The sequence below is a fragment of the Salvelinus alpinus genome, chromosome 16, assembly GCF_045679555.1.
Source record: "Salvelinus alpinus chromosome 16, SLU_Salpinus.1, whole genome shotgun sequence".
Taxonomy (NCBI): Eukaryota; Metazoa; Chordata; class Actinopteri; order Salmoniformes; family Salmonidae; genus Salvelinus; species Salvelinus alpinus.
This window is the reverse complement of record NC_092101.1, coordinates 43,842,682-43,864,763: the sequence shown is the minus strand read 5'-3', so window position 1 is coordinate 43,864,763 and position 22,082 is coordinate 43,842,682. Positions and strand designations below refer to the sequence as shown.

The window sequence follows — 22,082 nt, the reverse complement described above, 5'->3', positions numbered from 1 at the left end:
TATTCTGATCATAGAGGTCTGTTCATGGAATTCTGAACACGTCATGCATCTAACACCTACATTTAAATACTGTGTCCACAGTGTGTCCCGATTCCCTTTTCCTGCTCTATATTCAAATGCCAGTGTGAGTTTTTACAAACGGTGGAACAAGGCAACATATGATAACACAACAACAACTGATGGCAGTAGGTAACTACTGTAGCTATCTAGCCAGCTAACCTCTGTAGCTAGCCAGCAACGCTAAAGGGATTGCAAACGGGTTAGCATAACTCTAGCCAAACAAAAAATAGTTGTTCTAAATATTAGCTAGCTAGCTAGCATTTATAGGCCAGCAACACATTCCTCACACTGGAGGAGTGTATGTTCTCTAGCTTTATAATGAAAAGGTGTCTCTCGGTCCCAAAACATACGTTTTCTGGAGACTTGTGTGAGGAGTGCTGATGACATCGCCCACTGTATGCTCTTTCGGTAGCCTGATTACGTCCAGACTGAGGAGAAATCCGCAGTGCATCCCTGACCACCACCTGAAGTGGTCAGCCAGGCCTGAAGTGGTCAGCCAGGCCTGAAGTGGTCAGCCAGGCCTGAAGTGGTCAGCCAGGCCTGAAGTGGTCAGCCACAAGCGACCACCCGTCTTTTCAATGCGATCTTCATATTCCGATAGTAGAAGTCACATGTAAGTGTCAAGTGTAGACACTACCCCTCTCCCCCGTCACTCTCTTCCCCCTGTCTCTTCTTTCTCTCAATTCAATTTAAGGGCTTTATTGGCATGGGAAACATATGTTAACATTGCCAAAGCTGTCTCTCTCGCTCTCTTAAAAAAAAAAGATTTCTTTATTTTTCTACACCTTTTATTTAACTAGGTAAGTCAGTTAATAACAATGCCAGCCTACCGGGGAACAGTGGGTTAACTGCCTTGTTCAGCGGCAGAACGACAGATGTTTACCTTGTCAGCTCGGGGATTCAATCTAGCAACCTTCCAGTTACTGGCCCAACCACTAACCACTAGGCTACCTGCCGCCCTCTCTGTCTCTCTGTCTCTGTCCTTGTCTTTCTCTGTCTCTCTCTCTCGTCTCTCTCTGGGGTTTGGCTGTTATAGTCAGTTTGTTTTCTCTGTCCTTGTTTGTTACAGACAGTTTTGTTGTCTCTCCTGCCTTGGTTAGGTTTGGACTCACAGTGACTTGGGTAATGAATATATCATACCACACACACTGCCCACGGTATGTTATCCAGAGTTCACTGCAACATAAAGGGACACAAAACACTAACCTAGTGCTGTAGCGCTTGTGATCAGCCACTGTCCAATGCATCTGTGAGTCCATACTTGCCTACACTTGCCTTGATGAACCTGAGAGAGAACACTTCATCTTCCTGATCACACTCCAGGCTCACGTCGTAGTCTCACTGCCTAGTAGTCTCGCTGCCTAGTAGTCTCGCTGCCTAGTAGTCTCGTAGTCTCGCTGTCTGCCTAGTAGTCCCGCTGTCTGCCTAGTAGTCCGGCTGTCTGCCTAGTAGTCCGGCTGTCTGCCTAGTAGTCCGGCTGTCTGCCTAGTAGTCCCGCTGCTCAGTCTCAGGCTGTTGCTTATGACCCATTGAGGCAGCGGGGTGTCAGCCAGGGTAAGTCAGTATGACGGTTGGAGCGGCCCAGAGGAAACCTCAGTGGAGAAACCTTGGTTGAGGGGGCAGGAAGGAGACACTCTGCCAGGAACCAGTGATGAGACCACTCACTACGGAAAACATCTGGACCAGAGAAAGGGGGAGAGGAAGGAGATGAGGAGACATGCAACGCCACAAAGGAGTAACGTGAGCCAAGCGTAAGGAGCACTGGGGAGGGAGAAAGCAAGAGAGAGAGAGAGGGAGAAATAAAGAGAGGGCGGGAAAGCGTGTGCCTTTTAACACTAGCTGCTGTCGGCTCCAGTACCCTCCTCTACAGACCCTCCTGGGGCTAAAGGACATATCCAACTACGCTGGTTTACACACTGAAATCCCCTGTTAAATATCAAATGCTCTTAAAAGCTGATTGTAAAGGTAACTGCCAAAATTAAGGAAACACTTGAGTAAATGAGGGATACAAAGTATAGTGAAAGCAGGTGCTTCCACAAAGGTGTAGTTCCTGAGTTAATTAAGCAATTAACATCCCATCATGCTTAGGGTCATGTATAAAAATGGCCAGTTGCCCATGATATTGGGTACCATGGCTAGAAGAAGAGATCTGAGTGACTTTGACAGAGGAGAGTCTCAAATTAGTAAAGGGGGTTTAGTGTGTGTGTGTGTGTGTCAGTCACGCAACCCAATCGAACACTTATGGGAGATTCTGGAGCGGAGCCTGAGACAGTGTTTTCCACCACCATCAACAAAACACCAAATGATAGAATTTATTGTGGAAGAATGGTGTCGCATCCCTCCAATAGAGTTCCAGACACTGGTAGAATCTAAGGTGCATTGAAGCTGTTCTAGTGGCTCGTGGTGACCCAACGCCCTATTAAGACACTTTATGTTGGCGTTTCCTTTATTTTGGCAGTTACCTGTATGTGTTCATTTCACAGCTTTTATTTTTCCTCAACATCTGAAGCCTGACTATACCACCTAGGTGTGAAGGAGTGAAATGCAGTGGTGGAGGAACATACTGTACATGAAGCTCTCCTCCCCGCTTCCTGTGCCTGCCTGCTTGTCTGTCTCTCACCACAGCCCAAGCTGATTATCATCCCCAACCCTTACTCTCTTCAGCCACAGCCCCTGCCCCCCTTCCTCTGGTCCTGTCTGGTGCTCGTCTCTCTGTCGGGACCTGACCAGTGCCTAGCCTGCTGTCTGGGCTGGGGCTCCATGGCTGGATGGAAATGCTGCCCTAGGGAGATTGCAGTATTACTGAACAGGGAGACCTGCTCTGATTCTGCCCCATCATGCGCAAGGAAATGTTAGTCAGACTGGTGATGTTTCATAATGTGCCTTTGTTTGTTGTGAATTACGAAGGCCATACAATAGCTTGATGTTGAAGTCATAGACACAGATTGAACTATTGAATGGCGGGTGTCAGTGTTTGTTGTTGAAGTCATAGACACAGATTGAACTATTGAATGGCAGGTGTCAGTGTTTGTTGTTGCAGTCATAGACACAGATTGACCTATTGAATGGCGGGTGTCAGTGTTTGTTGTTGAAGTCATAGACACAGATTGAACTATTGAATGGCGGGTGTCAGTGTTTGTTGTTGAAGTCATAGACACAGATTGAACTATTGAATGGCGGGTGTCAGTGTTTGTTGTTGAAGTCATAGACACAGATTGAACTATTGAATGGCGGGTGTCAGTGTTTGTTGTTGAAGTCATAGACACAGATTGAACTATTGAATGGCGAGTGTCAGTGTTTGTTGTTGCAGATGTTTCTATAGTCCTGTGTGTGATGCAGTTGTATTCCTCTGGGTTGCTCTGTGATTGTTAGGATTAGAGCCCCACCAACATGGGATTTTTGGGTCTGATACCGATACTGATTTTATGGGAGGCAAAACTCTTGTTTTTTTTTTAAAGGTGGAATAAACAGATACTCTAAATCAGTGGTCACCAACCTTTTCTGAGTCAAAATACAAGCCGGGATCTACCGTTATTTTTTGTTGTTATTATTAACATGGCTTAAAAAACGCAAGCCTATGCAACATTCACCAATTAAAATTCACCAATTAAAAATAGTTCTGTAGCATATTAACTATGTTTAAATTGCACTGCCAATTTTGTTCTTCTCAGACCATTTTTAAATTATATTTTAAAAATGTAGGTTAATGATCATACTGGTAATATATAATTTGTTTTATTACTTGTGAGGCACAGCTGAGTGGGCATAATATATATATATATATATATTTTTTACTGGACTGATTGCCTGCTTCTGATGGTCAGTCTGAGGGGGAGGCAGCAGCAGGGAGGCTGCCTCCCACCGGACTCACCGTCCCTCCGCTGAGAAAAGGGGGCACAGTCTTCCAGCTGATGGCGAAACTCAAGTCGCACTGCATTTCTGCCTCATGCACCAATTTATGTTGTTACTCCAATGACCAGAGAAGGTGAGATATTCCTCGATATTAAAAAAGACAAGCTGCTTATAATAACAACGCAAGCTTATCGGAAACACTTTCCTATACTCATTCAGAGCAGCTGCAGTGCTGGTTGTAGCATGAGTGAAAGTAGGGAGAACACAAAGTGTTGACAGTGCTGAATAACAACTTAAACATGAACATGGGCTGCTGAATCAAGTCCACCTACTGTCAACAGTGCAAAATGAATTTAAAAAATAGGAACACAAGGCTTTATCGTATTTTTTTTTTTTTTTTACAGAAATATTTGGTGATCGACTGGTTGGTGACCACTGCTCTAAATGATGACAAATTATAACGAAATATTACAATTAACATTTATTTAATAACATTTCAATTGTGGTTTACAAGATATCCACCAAAAAACAACTATGTCCTTTATAAATACGACAGTAAATACAAAACGTTTTTAGTATACCAGTTCAACTTAAAGATGTGTATCTATGGCAGCGGATAAGAAGTATGCAAAAGTATTTGTGCTAAACCACAACAAGGGGTGGCTGGTTGAATGAATTCAACTCTATCGGAAACTGCTTGCCGCACTGGTTTTAGTCACACGTTCTAATTTCACTAGCTAGCTAACATTAGCTATTTGTCTCGTCATGAATGCAAGCACCTGGCCTGAATGATAGATCTGCGCCAACTTTCTTGCTTTTTGAAGATTACATATTTCGGAAAAGGAACTAAATAAGCCCCCTCTGAGGGGTGGTGGTCTGACACGCCAGATGTTTCTGGAACACTCCTCCTTACGACGCCAGGGGTTGGTCTGGTGGCTGGGGAGAGGAAGTGACCTCAGCCAAGCCAGGTTTCCACGGTGACGGATGTTTCCGAGGCCATCGACGCAAAACAAATAGGCCTGACTCATCTAACTGGCTGTACATCACATTCTCCATGTGCCTCTCTCTGGTGATCTCTGTTGGAATTGGTCTCAACAGACAAAATCAATATCTCATTTCAGGAACTGTCCACCCCTTTACAACTGATTTTAAAATCAGATCTTCCTGTGTTTGTGCTTTAAACCCCTGTTTGATCAGTGTTTTATGGGATGTGTGTGTGTAGAGGCGCTGTTAGCAGTGGCTCCAGTGTCTGTGTTTTCACTGCACTCTATGGCCTTGCTGTGTCCAGGGGCCTCCAGGGGCCATTTACTGACTGTGGTTTGGTTGGCCAGGGGCCATTTACTGACTGACTGGGGTTTGGTTGGCCAGGGGCCATTTACTGACTGATGGGTTTGGTTGGCCAGGGGCCTGCGCAAACATCACATGAGCCAATACTGTTTGGTTGGCTTTGCTGTGGTGTTACTTCACTGTTGAATAGCTTCAGAGATGGATACTCACGTCGACTGGGGCAGCTTACTTTACTTGTTGGGATTGGAGCTAAGTGTTTTAATAGACCTGTCTTTTGTCTTCCTCTCCTTTCCCTCCCCGTCTCTCTCTCTCGCTCTCTCTCCTTTTCCTCCCAATCCCTCTCTCTCCTGCTCTCTCCTTTTCCTCCCAATCGCTCTCTCTCCTTTTCCTCCCAATCCCTCTCTCTCCTACTCTCTCCTTTTCCTCCCCGTCCCTCTCTCCTCCTGTCTCTCCTTTCCCTCCCCGTCCTCTCTCCTTTCCCGTCCCTCTCTCTCCTTTCCCGTCCCTCTCTCTCCTTTCCCGTCCCTCTCTTTCCCACGCTTTCTCTCTCCCTCCCCGTTCTTCTCTCGCTCTCTCCTTTCCCTCCCCGTCCCTCCCGCTCTCCCTCTCCTCCTACCTCTCTCCCCCTTGCCTCTCCCTCTTTCTCTGCTCTTCTCTCCATCCTCCCTCTCTCCCCTCTCTTCCCTTCCATCTCTCTCTCTCTCTCTCTCTCTCTGTAGAAGGAGTTTGCTGCGCCCCCTCCCCTGTTGTTCAGGAAGTTGAGTAACCCTGACCTGTCCCCCGCCGCCAATAAGACCAAACTACACCGACAGCTCAGCCAGGATGACGGCCGCTCTCGCCGTAGCAGCATGGCTATGACCGGTAAGAGAGAGACAGACAGAGACACACACACACACAACGCTGTTGTTCAGTATTTGAGCCTGGTTGTCTTGTTCTTCCTCCCCCCTAGGTAAGCAGCTCCTGCCCCTGTCCAGCAGTATGCAGGGTGGGGTGAGTCAGCTAGCCTGGCAGCCTCCTGGAGAACCCCCCAACAACCTGCTCCGCATGAGGAACCAGTCCCTGGGCCAGTCTGCACCATCACTCACCGCAGGACTGGTGTGTACACTGCTACTTCTACTGCACACACACACACGCATCACACACACAACAGACACACGCAGCAGACACATGCGTCAGACACACACACGCGCGCTTCAGACACACGCATCAGACACACACATACACACACACACACACACACACGCATCAGACGCAACAGACACACACACGCAACAGACACAACACATACACAAACTATATTCATTCCTAGAGACACACAGTGATGACCTACTGACTAAATTATTCCTTGTTTATCCCCCGTCCCTATAAATCAATATGGATGAAGCTTTGTATTAATCATCAGTATTTTATAACCTATCCATTTGATTGCTCCATCTATGGTGGACAGCTCCATCCATCTAGCCAGGTAGTACACAGGGCTGTCCTATTGCTCTTCTATGCAGGCAGGCAGGCAGGCAGGCAGGCAGGCAGGCAGGCAGACTGATGAGTCAGGCTGTCTGTATCCACCAGTCAGGAGCTGGTTGCTCTGCCCTCACTGACACCCACTCAGCACACACACACACACCCACACCCATGGTCTGTCTGCACATACACCACACTGCGAGCCTCACACTGTGTCTACCCCTACAGTTGTGTGTGTTGCATCCATAGACTGTATGGTTGTTACAAGCTATCGCAGCACTAGGGCGACACCTACTGGATGTGTATGGAAGTGCTGGTACATTACTGTACCTCTATAAAATACTGTCTTCGGGTGTTCAATGTACCAGTAGATGGCAGTATTATCAAATCTGAGTTCTCAGCATTGGGCTGTGTTGGCAGTATACAATCTATTACTGCATGTTGTTCTACACACACACAGCTTTGTCTATAGCAAGCTGGTTCACAATGACATTACAGGGTGAATGAGAGGCCAGGGAAAGTTTTAGGTTTTGTCAAAACAAGGAATTAAAATGTTAAGTACCGGTAGCTAACGACCGTCCGACGCAAATAGCAACTAATGGTGTGTGTGATTGTTACTGACTCCGTCTGTGACTGGATGACAGTGATAACGTGAGGAGTTGGGTTGTCTCACTGAGAAGCTGCTTATCAGATGAGTAAAACCGGTTCCTTGTGGTTTGCGTGAATGACAAAATAAGAGGCCTGCAAAAAAAACAAAAAACTTTTTGAACGTATCCACAGCTATTGCGTAATGCAGCCCACAGGATATTGTGGAAGCAATTTCTAAACTGAAAATATGACCTGCAGAGCTATCTTAGACGAGCAAATAATCATAGTTTATTATATTTCTCATTAGCCAGTTTATTAAAGTTTTCCTCTGCTTGATATCAGACCCCATCCCCTCCCCTTCTCTCCTGGTTTGACCCCGTTCCCCTTCTCTTCTCTCCTGGTTTGACCACGCTCCCCTTCTCTCCTGGTTTGACCCCGCTCCCCTTCTCTTCTCTCCTGGTTTGACCCCGCTCCCCTTCTCTTCTCTCCTGGTTTGACCACGCTCCCCTTCTCTCCTGGTTTGACCCCGCTCCCCTTCTCTTCTCCTGGTTTGACCCCGCTCCCCTTCTCTTCTCTCCTGGTTTGACCCCGCTCCCCTTCTCTTCTCTCCTGGTTTGACTCCGCTCCCCTTCTCTTCTCTCCTGGTTTGACCCCGCTCCCCTTCTCTTCTCTCCTGGTTTGACCCCGCTCCCCTTCTCTTCTCTCCTGGTTTGACTCCCGCTCCCCTTCTCTCCTGGTTTGACTCCCCTCCCCTTCTCTCCTGGTTTGACTCCGCTCCCCTTCTCTCCTGGTTTAACCACGCTCCCCTTCTCTCCTGGTTTGACCCCGCTCCCCTTCTCTTCTCTCCTGGTTTGACCCCGCTCCCCTTCTCTTCTCTCCTGGTTTTAACCACGCTCCCCTTCTCTCCTGGTTTGAACCACGCTCCCCTTCTCTCCTGGTTTGAACCACGCTCCCCTTCTCTCCTGGTTTGACCCCGCTCCCCTTCTCTCCTGGTTTGACCCCGCTCCCCTTCTCTTCTCTCCTGGTTTGACCCCGCTCCCCTTCTCTTCTCTCCTGGTTTGACCCCGCTCCCCTTCTCTCCTGGTTTGACCCCACTCCCCTTCTCTCCTGGTTTTAACCACGCTCCCCTTCTCTCCTGGTTTGAACCCGCTCCCCTTCTCTTCTCTCCTGGTTTATCTTCTAGCATAATTACAGCAGCTAGCTACATAAACCTCTGTTATATGAACTCCTCAGTAATAGGCTAGTCAGCTTCCAGTAAACAACAACCACTTTTATTTATCCTTTTCCTGTCTGTCTGTCAGACAGACAGACAGACAGACAGACAGACAGTCTGTCTTGCTAAAGAGGAGTTTGAATCTGTTTATATATTTTAATTACATTAGTTATTCAGTTTCAGTAAATATGCCTATTTGTGAAACACCTGAACCTCTCTTCTCCTGTACTGTAGCTAATGGCTATGAGATCGATGCCACCTAAAGCCTGAATGGCCCATTTATATACTGTCAGCCTGAAGTCATAGTCACCTAAAGCCTGAATGGCCCATTTATATACTGTCAGCCTGAAGTCATAGTCACCTAAAGCCTGAATGGCCCATTTATATACTGTCAGCCTGAAGTCATAGTCACCTAAAGCCTGAATGGCCCATTTATATACTGTCAGCCTGAAGTCATAGTCACCTAAAGCCTGAATGGCCCATTTAATATACTGTCAGCCTGAAGTCATAGTCACCTAAAGCCTGAATGGCCCATTTAATATACTGTCAGCCTGAAGTCATAGTCACCTAAAGCCTGAATGGCCCATTTAATATACTGTCAGCCTGAAGTCATAGCCACCTAATGTCTGAATGGCCCATTTAATATATTGTCAGCCTGAAGTCATAGTCACCTAAAGCCTGAATGGCCCATTTATATACTGTCAGCCTGAAGTCATAGTCACCTAAAGCCTGAATGGCCCATTTATATACTGTCAGCCTGAAGTCATAGTCACCTAAAGCCTGAATGGCCCATTTAATATACTGTCAGCCTGAAGTCATAGCCACCTAATGTCTGAATGGCCCATTTAATATATTGTCAGCCTGAAGTCATAGTCACCTAAAGCCTGAATGGCCCATTTAATATACTGTCAGCCTGAAGTCATAGCCACCTAATGTCTGAATGGCCCATTTAATATATTGTCAGCCTGAAGTCATAGTCACCTAAAGCCTGAATGGCCCATTTATATACTGTCAGCCTGAAGTCATAGTCACCATTGCTCAATATGGTATGTTGGTGTCTTCCCTTATGTATGAATTGGCAGCCTGCTGTATTGGCTGGTGTAACATGAATTGGCACCCTGCTGTGTTTGCTGGTGTAACAGCCGTGTTGTACCTTGTATCATGACACACATTAACATAGTTCACATGACAGGTGTTTGTCTTCACTGGTTTGGTCAGGTACTCGTTGAGTTGAATACACTCTCATACAGTACAGAGCCCTGATGAGGGGAGATGGAGGCTCTGTAGTCTGGTCTCTGGTCTGCACTCTTCAGGGAAACAACCCTGGATAGCCAGATGGTGTTTACCTCTAGGCTAGTGTGTGCGTGCGTGTTTTCATGACAAATACACAATATATTACCTATAATTCCTAGAAAATGACCTGGTAACCAATCAGAGTGCCATGTGGCGGTCTAGAGGCCTTAAGATTGTCCCCAGAGAGAGCAGCACCTGGACAGGATGAGGGTAACACTTGGTCACTCACTGATTCCTAGGAGATTTCTCAGTGGTTTTAAAGTTTTTCTCTGGCACCCATCAGAACATCTAAGCTACAGCACACGTCACCATGCAAGGCAGGACATGTTGACAGCATCCCTTATAGACTAGTAGGTGGATGACTGTGAAATCCGGTGAGGCTATTTGTTTCAGTGGACACTGTTTACAGCACACCCACACGTGTTCATTCTGTTGACTCAACACCCAGCAGCTTCCAAGTAGAGCTCAGTTTCTGTTTCCTGACTTTAAGATGATGTGGGTGTAATATCAACTGAATAATGTTAGGTTGATGAGTTAGTGAGTGTAAGCCCAGACATTAACGCAGTGACATGCTATTTGCATTTGTATAAAAGGGAAAGGCTTAGCTGAAATGGGAGCTAGAGGCTCTTTAATCTCTCCCCAGCTTCATCATTAAAACACACTGTCTGCCACAGGAGACGAACAGGGCCTTATGAAATGTGAGATCAGAATTCAAACATGGGGGAAAAACCAGTCTGTCTGCATTATTGTCATCATTTTACTCACTCGGAAATGACCATTTCCTTTTCACTTGCAGACTTAAATAACTCTGTGTCCTCTTTGGTTTGGCAAGATGGGAAAGGTCAAGGGCCTTAAAACAGGAATGCTGTTTTCCTTTGTGAGGCGTGGTGCATAGGACCACTTTAAAGACCTCTGGATGAATAGTAGAGACGGGTATTAACATCATCCTGCCATGGCTGGAACACACTCTGGAGGATGACTGACAGCTGGGATTGCACTGGGCTGTCTGTGTGGACTTGTCTGTCACCTCACTAAGGCTGTCTGTCACCTCACTAAGGCTGTCTGTCAGCTCACTAAGGCTGTCTGTCACCTCACTAATTCTGTGTAAATGTACTTGGCGAGTAAAGGTAATTCTGATTCTGAAATTAACACCACACACACACACACACACACACACACACACACACACACACACACACACACACACACACACACACACACACAGAGAAGTTAAACACGTCCACACATACACACACAGAAATTGGTCAAGGTCAGATCTCTGTATTGTATTTGTAAGGACAACTTATTACACTCAGACTTACATAAAGGACAACTTATTTCTGTCAGACTTACATAAAGGACAACTTATTTCTCTCAGACTTACATAAAGGACAGCTTATTACACTCAGACTTACATAAAGGACAACTTATTTCTGTCAGACTTACATAAAGGACAACTTATTTCTCTCAGACTTACATAAAGGACAGCTTATTACACTCAGACTTACATAAAGGACAACTTATTTCTGTCAGACTTACATAAAGGACAACTTATTTCTGTCAGACTTACATAAAGGACAGCTTATTACACTTAGACTTACATAAAGGACAACTTATTACACTTAGACTTACATAAAGGACAACTTATTACACTTAGACTTACATAAAGGACAACTTATTTCTGTCAGACTTACATAAAGGACAACTTATTTCTGTCAGACTTACATAAAGGACAACTTATTTCTGTCAGACTTACATAAAGGACAACTTATTACACTTAGACTTACATAAAGGACAACTTATTTCTGTCAGACTTACATAAAGGACAACTTATTTCTGTCAGACTTACATAAAGGACAACTTATTTCTGTCAGACTTACATAAAGGACAACTTATTTCTGTCAGACTTACATAAAGGACAACTTATTTCTGTCAGACTTACATAAAGGACAACTTATTACACTTAGACTTACATAAAGGACAACTTATTACACTTAGACTTACATAAAGGACAACTTATTTCTGTCAGACTTACATAAAGGACAACTTATTACACTTAGACTTACATAAAGGACAACTTATTTCTGTCAGACTTACATAAAGGACAACTTATTTCTGTCAGACTTAAATAAAGGACAACTTATTTCTGTCAGACTTACATAAAGGACAACTTATTTCTGTCAGACTTACATAAAGGACAACTTATTTCTCTCAGACTTACATAAAGGACAACTTATTTCTGTCAGACTTACATAAAGGACAACTTATTTCTGTCAGACTTACATAAAGGACAACTTATTTCTGTCAGACTTACATAAAGGACAACTTATTTCTGTCAGACTTACATAAAGGACAACTTATTTCTGTCAGACTTACATAAAGGACAACTTATTTCTGTCAGACTTACATAAAGGACAACTTATTTCTGTCAGACTTACATAAAGGACAACTTATTTCTCTGACTCAAACCTTTGAGGAGTTCATGAAGACTTCTACCAGAATGAGCTGACTGTGCTGATGATGCAGTGTGTGAAATATACATGAGACCATGATGAATAATTACTGTGACTAGGAGCCTAAACGGACATGTCTCCCAGTCCTAGGACAGAGTGACACAACTGAACATGGTAGACAACATTATGGCACGTCAGACCTGTCTGTGTGTCTCCTCTTGTCTGTCTAGGTCTGTAGGGTTTGTTTCAACGTTAGACTGTCTGTGGTTGTCTTTGTGTCTGCTGCTCTGCTTCTCTGTGTGTTGCAGTGACTGGTGTGTCCCTTTTGGGACTTGCCAGAGGGCCCTGTTTGTTTGAGTCGGTCTGTCAGATGAAAACAGGCCTTTCCTTCTCCAACCTCAGCACTAAATAGCCTGGCTGGCCAAAGTCTGCTGAAGGGGAGTGATGACTCACGCTTCCCTCAAGGTTGCAGTGCCCGCTCACAAGAAAAGAGATGTGAATGGAGTGAGATGGAGGGAAACACATTTCTCCTCCTTTCTGCATCTCTTTCTGTCTGTTCAATTCTCCTTGTCTTCTGGTTGTCATGTTCATAATTCATAGCCAAAGGAGGAAAGCGTGTACCTGCGGTCACCTGGTGGAAGAGAGGGGCTGAAGATGGCTTCTTTCAGCCCAGATAGATGACCACGGTGCTGTTCAGGGGATACAGGGATTCCTGTGTCTTAGTCCGGCCCCCTGAATGCTAAGCTAGCCATCGTTGTTGGTCAGTCAAGTGACGTGGGTCAGTGAACAGGCTGGCTTTGCACGTATTGGCGTGTGAAGTGTGTTCTTCATTGCGGCAGTGTCCTAGCTAGCTGCAGCATATCCTCTTATGTAATCTACTGCAGGAAGGCACAGAGAGATGGTAGGCTTTACAGCAGAGAGAGGGCCTGCCATGCATGCCAAGACGGCATACCTTATCTCCTAGGGATGGGGTAAAAATAGATAGTTATATATTGGGATATTATTTTTGACGATATATAATTTTGACAATATTGCAATATTATTTTTGCGCTAGTTTGCTGTACCCTGCACCAAAACGCCGGTGTTTTTCCTTAATAACTTGTTCTCCAACTTAAAACTTAAATAGTTTGGAACATCGAATCGCAATAAAATCACAGTATTGAATCGCAACTGTATCTGCACCTCAGTATTGTATTTTGTATCTGCACCTCAGTATTGTATATTGTATCTGCACCTCAGTATTGTATATTGTATCTGCACCTCAGTATTGTATTTTGTATCTGCACCTCAGTATTGTATTTTGTATCTGCACCTCAGTATTGTATATTGTATCTGCACCTCAGTATTGTATATTGTATCTGCACCTCAGTATTGTATATTGTATCTGCACCTCAGTATTGTATATTGTATCTGCACCTCAGTATTGTATATTGTATCTGCACCTCAGTATTGTATATTGTATCTGCACCTCAGTATTGTATATTGTATCTGCACCTCAGTATTGTATATTGTATCTGCACCTCAGTATTGTATTTTGTATCTGCACCTCAGTATTGGATCATGAGGTCCAATTCCCGTCCCTATTATCGCCCCACAGAGAATCTTTCAAGTCACAGTAGGACAGAGATGTAATCTGTGTTTTCATTGTGGAATGAAAGCAGGAGAATCATGTTCCAGAACCACTCATTTTAATATGATGAATTGTTTACTTATATTATGTAATAGTTGTTTCATGTTTTCAAATTGTATTAAGTCACTTTTTAAGGTATTTACTGAGGTGTTGCTCTGATTGGTAGTAATAGTTATTGCTGTTTGGTTTCTCAGGATTCATGACTGCGATTAAAACACTCACATTTGTGACCCTTTGACTTGGCAGTGCGACAACCAGTATTTATTGGTCGCTAGGGTGCCAGTGAAATAAAAATTAGCTGGTCAGGTTAGTTTATGGTTCACAATTTACATTTTTTATTTTATTCTCATGATTTATTCAAACAGCAATGGCTTTGCAGAAAACAACAACAACAAAACAAGTGAGAAGTTTTGGTTGAATCTTGGCGATGTGCAGTTCAGTCATCATGGGCTGTTTGAATGAACTTTTCTAAAGGCTTTCCCCCAAAAACGTCCTAATTTAAGTATTGACTGCAAATCAGGCCTACCTGGCAGAATGATATCATGTTGATTTGTATAAATTGCGGGGCATTTGTTTTGCAAACTCTGTCATCACATGTAGCCTACACTGTATATTGTACAGTACAAAACACCGCTAGCAGGTCTCTTGCTAGGTGCCCAATTTGTATTTATTTTTATTTAACTAGGCAAGTCAGTTAAGAACAAATTCTTATTTACATTGATGGCCTACCCCGGCCAAACCCTAACCCGGACGATGCTGGGCCAATTGTGCGCCGCCCTATGGGACTCCCAATCACGGCCGGTTGTGATACAGCCTGGAATCGAACCAGGGTCTGCAGTGACACTTCTAGCACTGAGATGCAGTGCCTTAGACCGCTGCTCCACTCGGGAGCGAATTAAAGGGAAGCTACACTCTCCAAAATATATTTTGGGGATCGTTCTCAGACTTCAAATGTGTTCTCCTGATGTGGTTTAAGCATCATTGTGGACTTAAAACGTACGTTTTTGTAGTTTTTCTACATAAAAAAAGTGTGATTTGTAAGTGAAAACCTGGAAAAACAGAACCAAGAGTACGGAATTTACCAAAACTTAAAACTGATTTTATAAAAAAATATATATAAATAAATGTGGAACTCAGTCGGGGCCTCAACTTTCTTTTGTGAGGTAGAATACACAAGGTACAATTTCTAAATTTGGTTATGCATTAACAGTTTTCCCTCTTGTTTTTCTCTCACTGATATTCACTCAATTAGCTCAGCTAAAATGTTATTTGATTGGAAAGTTAGTCTAGTGGCCATCTATCAAGGTCAAATTAGAGCCTGATGGGACCCATTTGATTTTGTTGGTCTCACTCAGATATCATATTAAAAAAGTCACACTTTTCTCTCCGCCCCATGGCAAAAATTAACTTTAAAACTTAAAAATGTTTTCTCTAACTCCCCCATGAGTAAAAATTTTTTTGTGGCCCAACCCTATCAAAGTTGCCCATCCCTGCTGTAGGCAGACAGTGGAAGCCAAACCAACCACGTGACATCACGCTAGTGTTATTACTAGATGGGTCTGCCATATGGAACCCTATCTGGTTCTGTTTAGAATGTTCAGCACTTTTCTCAGTCCAGTTCTTCCTCTGAGATCTCAGTAGGATTTTAGAGGCTCTGTAAGAGAATGCGCCATGTAACTTCATCATCCACAGATCCAGTCGACTAAAGAAACCGTTTCTGTCCGTCTAGCCCTTACTGTGCTCTGTGTATGTTTAAGTCTACAATAACGCACGCGTTCTCTCTGAGACTTTAAATTATAATATCACTGATGATCTAGGAAGTCGTGACTGTCTCACACGGCACTTGATCTTATGATTGTCATCCATGTGTTAACCCATACCACTACAGCATGGCCACAGTGTGTGAAAGTCACTCTACCTTGACCTTCACACCAAAGATTAACATCATTATGTGTCATCAAGGAAAATGGTGGCTATTTGAAGAATCTGTTTAACCCTTTTTTGGTTACTACATTATTCCATATGTGTTATTTCATTGTTTTGATGTCTTCACTATTATTCTACAATGTAGAAAATAGTAAAAATAAAGAAAAACCCTTGAATGAGTAGGTGTTCTAAAACTTTTGACCGGTAGTGTATGTAGGCAACTCAGGACATTCCCACAGATTGTTTATCACTGAGACATTCCATTCATTCCCTGTTTTATAAAATCCTGAGTGGACGTCATCACCCATTTCACAGCCTACTTTCACAGTCACTTTAAGATCACCAGCCAGGGCTGCAGTGCAGAGCGTTAGACCAGAGAGTGTTGAGAATCAGAGGCCTACTTACCAAGTGGCATCCAATGAGTTTGTGGTCAAAAGTAGTACACTATATAGGATCTGGTCTAAAATAGTGCACTATATAGGGAATAGGGTACCATTTGGGATGCAGAGCAAGTCCCTGCTTTGGTGTTAAAGTCAAAGGGAGATGGTCAGGTTATATCTAATGGAATTAGTCCTTCCTTACTCAGTGTCCTTGTTTTGACCGGAGACCCAGCATGAGACGCAGCATATCGAGTCGAGAGGAGCAATCTGATAGTTGATGGGGTAAACTAACTCCCATCTGTCAGCTTTTCACAGGAGAACCCCGACACCAGGGATTTTGAGATGAGGGCCAGTATAAAGAATTGATGTTGTCTCTGTGAATGATTTCTGTAAGACAATCCCTTGTTTAGTTTTTAATATTGCTAGACTAGCTTATTTGGTCAATCCATTTGGTTGAGTGGATTTTGAACTGTTTTCTTAAGTGAGATTCCCTGACCGTCTCCTCTCTCCATCTCCTCACTCTCCTTTCCTCTCCTCTGAGAGAGCAGACCGACGGAGAGGGGTAGAGAGAGGGCAGCCTCTCCTGCCCTCCGAGCTTCTCTTTTTCTCCTTCCACCTTCTCCACTGCGTGAGTTTGTTATTAAACCCAGAACAGATAAATATATTCATCCTGTCCATCACCTCTCCCCCATTCCTGCATATTTTGAACTATATTATGGCGAGACGCTCCAGCCGAGTCCTTGAGAATCAAATCTGCGTCCCAAATGGTAACCTGTTCCCCTACATAGTGTAATACATTTGAACTGGGCCCATAGGGCTCTGGTCAAAAGTTGTGCACTATATAGGGAATAGGGGGCCGTTTTGGACGCACCCTCTGTCTCCTGAGGTGATATATTAGATCTCGCTGGTGAAAATCAAAACAGTGTCTGTAACACCTCAGACTCCATAGGTGTGATACGAGACTAAACAACCAGACACAATCTCCTGATCTCCAGAGTCAAACAACAGCAGCATACAGGGCATTCTTAAAGGCCTTGTTTGTACTTGAGACAAAGATAACTTGGTATGTTTGTGTGTCATCATGCCAGTTCTTATTTAGATTCACTATGCGTTGCCGTTTGTCACCTCTGTCCTGATAACTTCAGAATATTTGTCTCTCCTCATTTGTCTGAGATGTGACCTTTTAGAATATTTCTCAGGGTGGCAGAACTCAAACTCTAATTGGTCGAAATGTGAGTGTTCTGTGAGCCGAGCCCCTGGGCTGCGGGTCAGCCATAACCACTGCTGTAATTACCAGGAGCTTCTGTATATCCCTCTCTCTCCTTTCCTCTTTCATTCCCTCATCCGCCACCGCTCAGTGACTTTTACCCAGGCGCTCGCTTACAACTGAAATAAGGGCCTTAGCTTACCGACCAAGCATGGCCAAGTAGAAAGGGGAAGAGAGAGACAACATGATATTTCCTTTCCACTGCTTACAGAACTGTTATTCTCCTTAATTCCGTTGGCTAAAGGTTTCTTCCATCCAGGCTTTGGAAACTAATGGACAGATTTGAGCTGTTTTACTTCCACTCTGCTGTAAGTCAATATTTAGTTAATTACCTGGGTCTCTGAGACTGATGCGCTCTATACTCTCTATCTTACCATCCACCCCCACTGGTGCAGTTTGCCTGCTTGACTGACTGTGTTCAGATAGCAATTAAGATGGGTATGAAAAATTAAAGACGACTGCTTGAGATCAGTGCACATTTGGAGCAACGGGAGGAAAACAAAGCACACCATCATTCATGGCTCCAGGCAACGCATTTTTCGGAAATAATTGGTGGATGTGGGTTGTGTTGTGCCTTGTGTTTTCTTTATGTTTTCCTTACGCCCACTCTCTCTCACACAAGGAAATGGCACAAGCAGAGATGAAGACTTCAATGGATATGTGCACTTTCTCCTCCAGGAGAGCCATTCTGCCGGCTCCGCATTTTGAAGACGACACATTAAAATAAGGAAAATGGTTGAGGGGGTGCTGAAGTAGCCTAGCTGATGTCTTTAAAAAGCAACACATCCCTTTGAAAACATCCTATGTGGTATCGATATGAGAAACAGTTATTCTAGTTTCAAAATTGATTACAAAGTGTGAGTAGGATCATTTTGGTCATAAAGTCAGTCTCGTCTGAAACAGAGTTTGGAACGTGTAAATTAAGGTTGGGTTTTGATTTGACGATGTCCATTAGCCCACTAACATGGAGTGAACAGCTGCAGTGATTGCTCTCTATCCAATAGCACAGACCTGTGAGACAGACTTGTGGCTCCCCAAAAAATGTACTGCACCAAAGGTCTTAGTTAGATGTAAAATTGTGCAACTAAAACATCCTCGGCAAAAACATCAATTAATTACAGATTTCTTGAGTTATCTTATTAATTCTGGGGACTGTGAGGAAGTGAAATAGGCTTTTGCGTCTACAGTGTCTCATGGGGGACACATCTCATTAACCAAAAGCTGAATCGGTTAGGATACCAAGACCCAAATCTTGTGTTTTCTAATGAGCAACAGAAAAACACACTTGCCAATCGGTTTGTTCAGTGGCTCTTTAAAGTCTTGTTTTTTAGGTGACATTTAAAAGAATAATGAATATTGTAGGTTTAGTAGCCTATTCTTCTCCTACCTCTTCAATATTTAATATTATGTACAGCTGCAGTGCCACAGGATTTTCAACCAAAGGCTTTCTTTGGGATTCATAATTTTCCTAACATGAATACTTGATGTCAGTAGCATCTGATTGATTAGATCCATAGAAATAAGAATGGATAGAAGGGGCATCTCCTTTCAAGTCAATGATGGCATAATGGGTGGACTGGCGGCCATTTTGACTGTATCCATTTCAACGTCTTTCTTTTTCCAACGCAGTTAAGCCAAAACCACTCCCCGTTATTCAGAGAGGTTTTCTACAACGTCAGGAAGTGAATCACGTAGCGCAAAATTTCAGTCACTGATTAATAACATTTGCCCTTGTATTTCAAGATTGAAAAATATAATAACATAATGTTGTGGACTGAGCTAGTCATTAACGTCCCTTAACGTTCAAATACAGATTCAATGGCTGTAGCATAGCGTATTCGACTGAATGATTAGTTAATACATATTTAAGAAATTATGAATAATAAGCATATGATTTTACCTGATAATAGACTACTAATAATAATATAACAACTTCAAATACCAAGCTAGTAACGTTAAGTTAGCTGACCTTCAATTGAGGGAATTCAGCAGAGTTCTGAGACATTTTTACAACTCATTGAAACTCTGAAAATATATACATGGACAAATGTTACCAAACATGATAATAACAGGCCTGCATTACGGTAGGCAGTTAATTGTTAAATTACACTTTCCATCCTTACCTTGGAAGGCCACTGTCTCTGTGCTGATCGCCTGTGAGTGAGACAACGCTAGCTAGCCAATGGGAGCGTCCTCTGAGTAACGGGGCGTGGTTTTGGCTTAACTGCGTTGGGGAAAAGAAAGCCGTATTTCAGAAAGTAAAAGCAGTGTCCCCTTCAATCTGTGCTGTGATTTATTGAGTCAACTCAACTGACATTACCAAAAATACATTACATTGCATCAGTTAGCATCATTTGAATGAACATTCTACATTACCATGGCAACCCAGCATCAGTTGATAGAACGTTCCAAAATACCATGGAAATTATTGCATCACAATACCAGGCAGCGATTGCGAGTGTACCCATGAGTGTACCAATCAATTACCAGGGTTAGAGGTTCCAAGCACGTTCTAGTCATTTTTATGTCTATGATTAGGCCTACATGTAAAACAATAGCCCTTTGAGGCACAGCCCTTAGTAATAGATTCAATAGATTTCTCTGTATTGTGGTGACCTGTGATGGTAGTAATAGCCAGTAGGCTTCTATTCATGTCTCAGACATTCTATCCTCTACTTTCTCACCATGACAACATAATCTCTGCGCTATTTCCTCCACCCACCACCACTACCTCAACACTGACAGTAACTAACAGTATTAACACACAGTGGCTCAGTCATTCCCTCACACCATTCCCCGCTGTTCCATAATGGCCTGTCGACTCTGATTGAGACCATTGAACAAGGTGGTGGGTGGTTAGCTAGGGAGAACAGTGTTTTACTTTGCTTACCTATTCATTTTTGTTTTTGCGCTCTCTCCCTCTCTCTCCCCCTCCCTCCCCCCTATCCCCTCCTCCCGGGTCTTGATGTTTACCCCTGTGGATTTCTCACCCAACATGGCCGCAGCAATGTTGACTGTAGAGGTCTGTGTGTGGGCCAAGTTTCAAGTACCATCTTTGGTAGCTAGCTAGGACTAGGAGGCTTGGCCTCAGCGTCACTCACCTAGATAGTCGCACAATGTGCCAAAGAACCATCCATCCTGCTTCTATTTACCATCTCTTGAAGGGCATGCTATGAAAGGGCTTTGAATTAGCGGACGTTCATGAGGAGTAGATCTCTCTCTGTTTGTACAACTCTGTGATGGACAATGGGATTCCACATTAACTAGGTATTCATTCAAGTCCTTAGGCTTTGAAAACTCTAGGTCATGTAGATCTATTACATTGTAACTTTGCATATTGCATTTCATGTTAAATTAAAAACCTCTCCAATTAGCCTGTTAGCTTATCGGCTAGGCTTCCTCTCTGCTTCTGTTCTGCTTTGTTCTGTGTGTTTGAAGTTGAGTGTAGAACAGAACAGAGGGCCTGGCAGTGCCCTTGGGGAGGAAGGACTGAGTGTAGGAGTCACACAGTCAGGCTCACCTGCCGATAGAACACTTGGCTCCAGCATCCACACCCATCTGGTTGCATAGGTGTAGAGGCTACAACATCCATCTGGTTCCAGGTGTAGAGGCTACAACATCCATCTGGTTCCAGGGGTAAAGGCTACAACATCCATCTGGTTCCAGGGGTAGAGGCTACAACATCCATCTGGTTCCAGGTGTAGAGGCTACAACATCCATCTGGTTCCAGGGGTAGAGGCTACAACATCCATCTGGTTCCAGGGGTAGAGGCTACCACATCCATCTGGTTCCAGGGGTAGAGGCTACAACATCCATCTGTTTCCAGGGGTAGAGGCTACAACATCCATCTGGTTCCAGGGGTAGAGGCTACAACATCCATCTGGTTCCAGGGGTAGAGGCTACAACATCCATCTGGTTCCAGGGGTAGAGGCTACAACATCCATCTGGTTCCAGGGGTAGAGGCTACAACATCCATCTGGTTCCAGGGGTAGAGGCTACAACATCCATCTGTTTCCAGGGGTAGAGGCTACAACATCCATCTGGTTCCAGGGGTAGAGGCTACAACATCCATCTGGTTCCAGGGGTAGAGGCTACAACATCCATCTGGTTCCAGGGGTAGAGGCTACAACATCCATCTGGTTCCAGGGGTAGAGGCTACAACATCCATCTGGTTCCAGGGGTAGAGGCAGAAACAGAAGACCAATGGCCAGATGATAGGGCACACAGCTGTACCCGAGCCCCTGGCTTCAGGGCCCGTCTCGCCCCGTTTCTCTCATATAGATAGATGGAGGACTCATCCAAAGATTTTTTATAACTAAACCAAGATAGACCACAGCTTGTCGTTTCCAATGAGATCAAATGAGTCATAGTGTAAAACTGTATTGAGATCAAATGTTTAATCGATGAGAAGATTTGCAGATTGTCATCCAAAATCAATCTCGTTCCATCTTCTCCAACTGTGAATGACCGTTACTGAAAGGTTACTGACTGCTACTGACAGGTTACTGACCGTTACTGACAGGTTACTGACCGCTACTGACAGGTTACTGACCGCTACTGACAGGTTACTGACCGCTACTGACAGGCTACTGACCGCTACTGACAGGTTACTGACAGGTTACTGACCGTTACTGACAGGTTACTGACCGCTACTGACAGGTTACTGACCGGT

At 44.0% G+C, this 22,082-nt stretch overlaps 1 protein-coding gene across 3 annotated transcripts in view; it reads left to right on the top strand.

Annotated features, from left to right (window-relative positions):
- The window catches only part of mast2 (microtubule associated serine/threonine kinase 2), a 297,943-nt gene that overhangs the window by 55,342 nt on the left and 220,519 nt on the right, over window positions 1-22,082 (top strand). For all 3 annotated transcript variants that reach the window (XM_071346358.1, XM_071346357.1, XM_071346355.1), the window contains exons 2-3: window positions 5,919-6,060; window positions 6,149-6,294. In XM_071346358.1, the coding sequence (XP_071202459.1) occupies window positions 5,919-6,060; window positions 6,149-6,294 (288 nt within the window). The remainder of the gene's footprint in view (window positions 1-5,918; window positions 6,061-6,148; window positions 6,295-22,082) is intronic.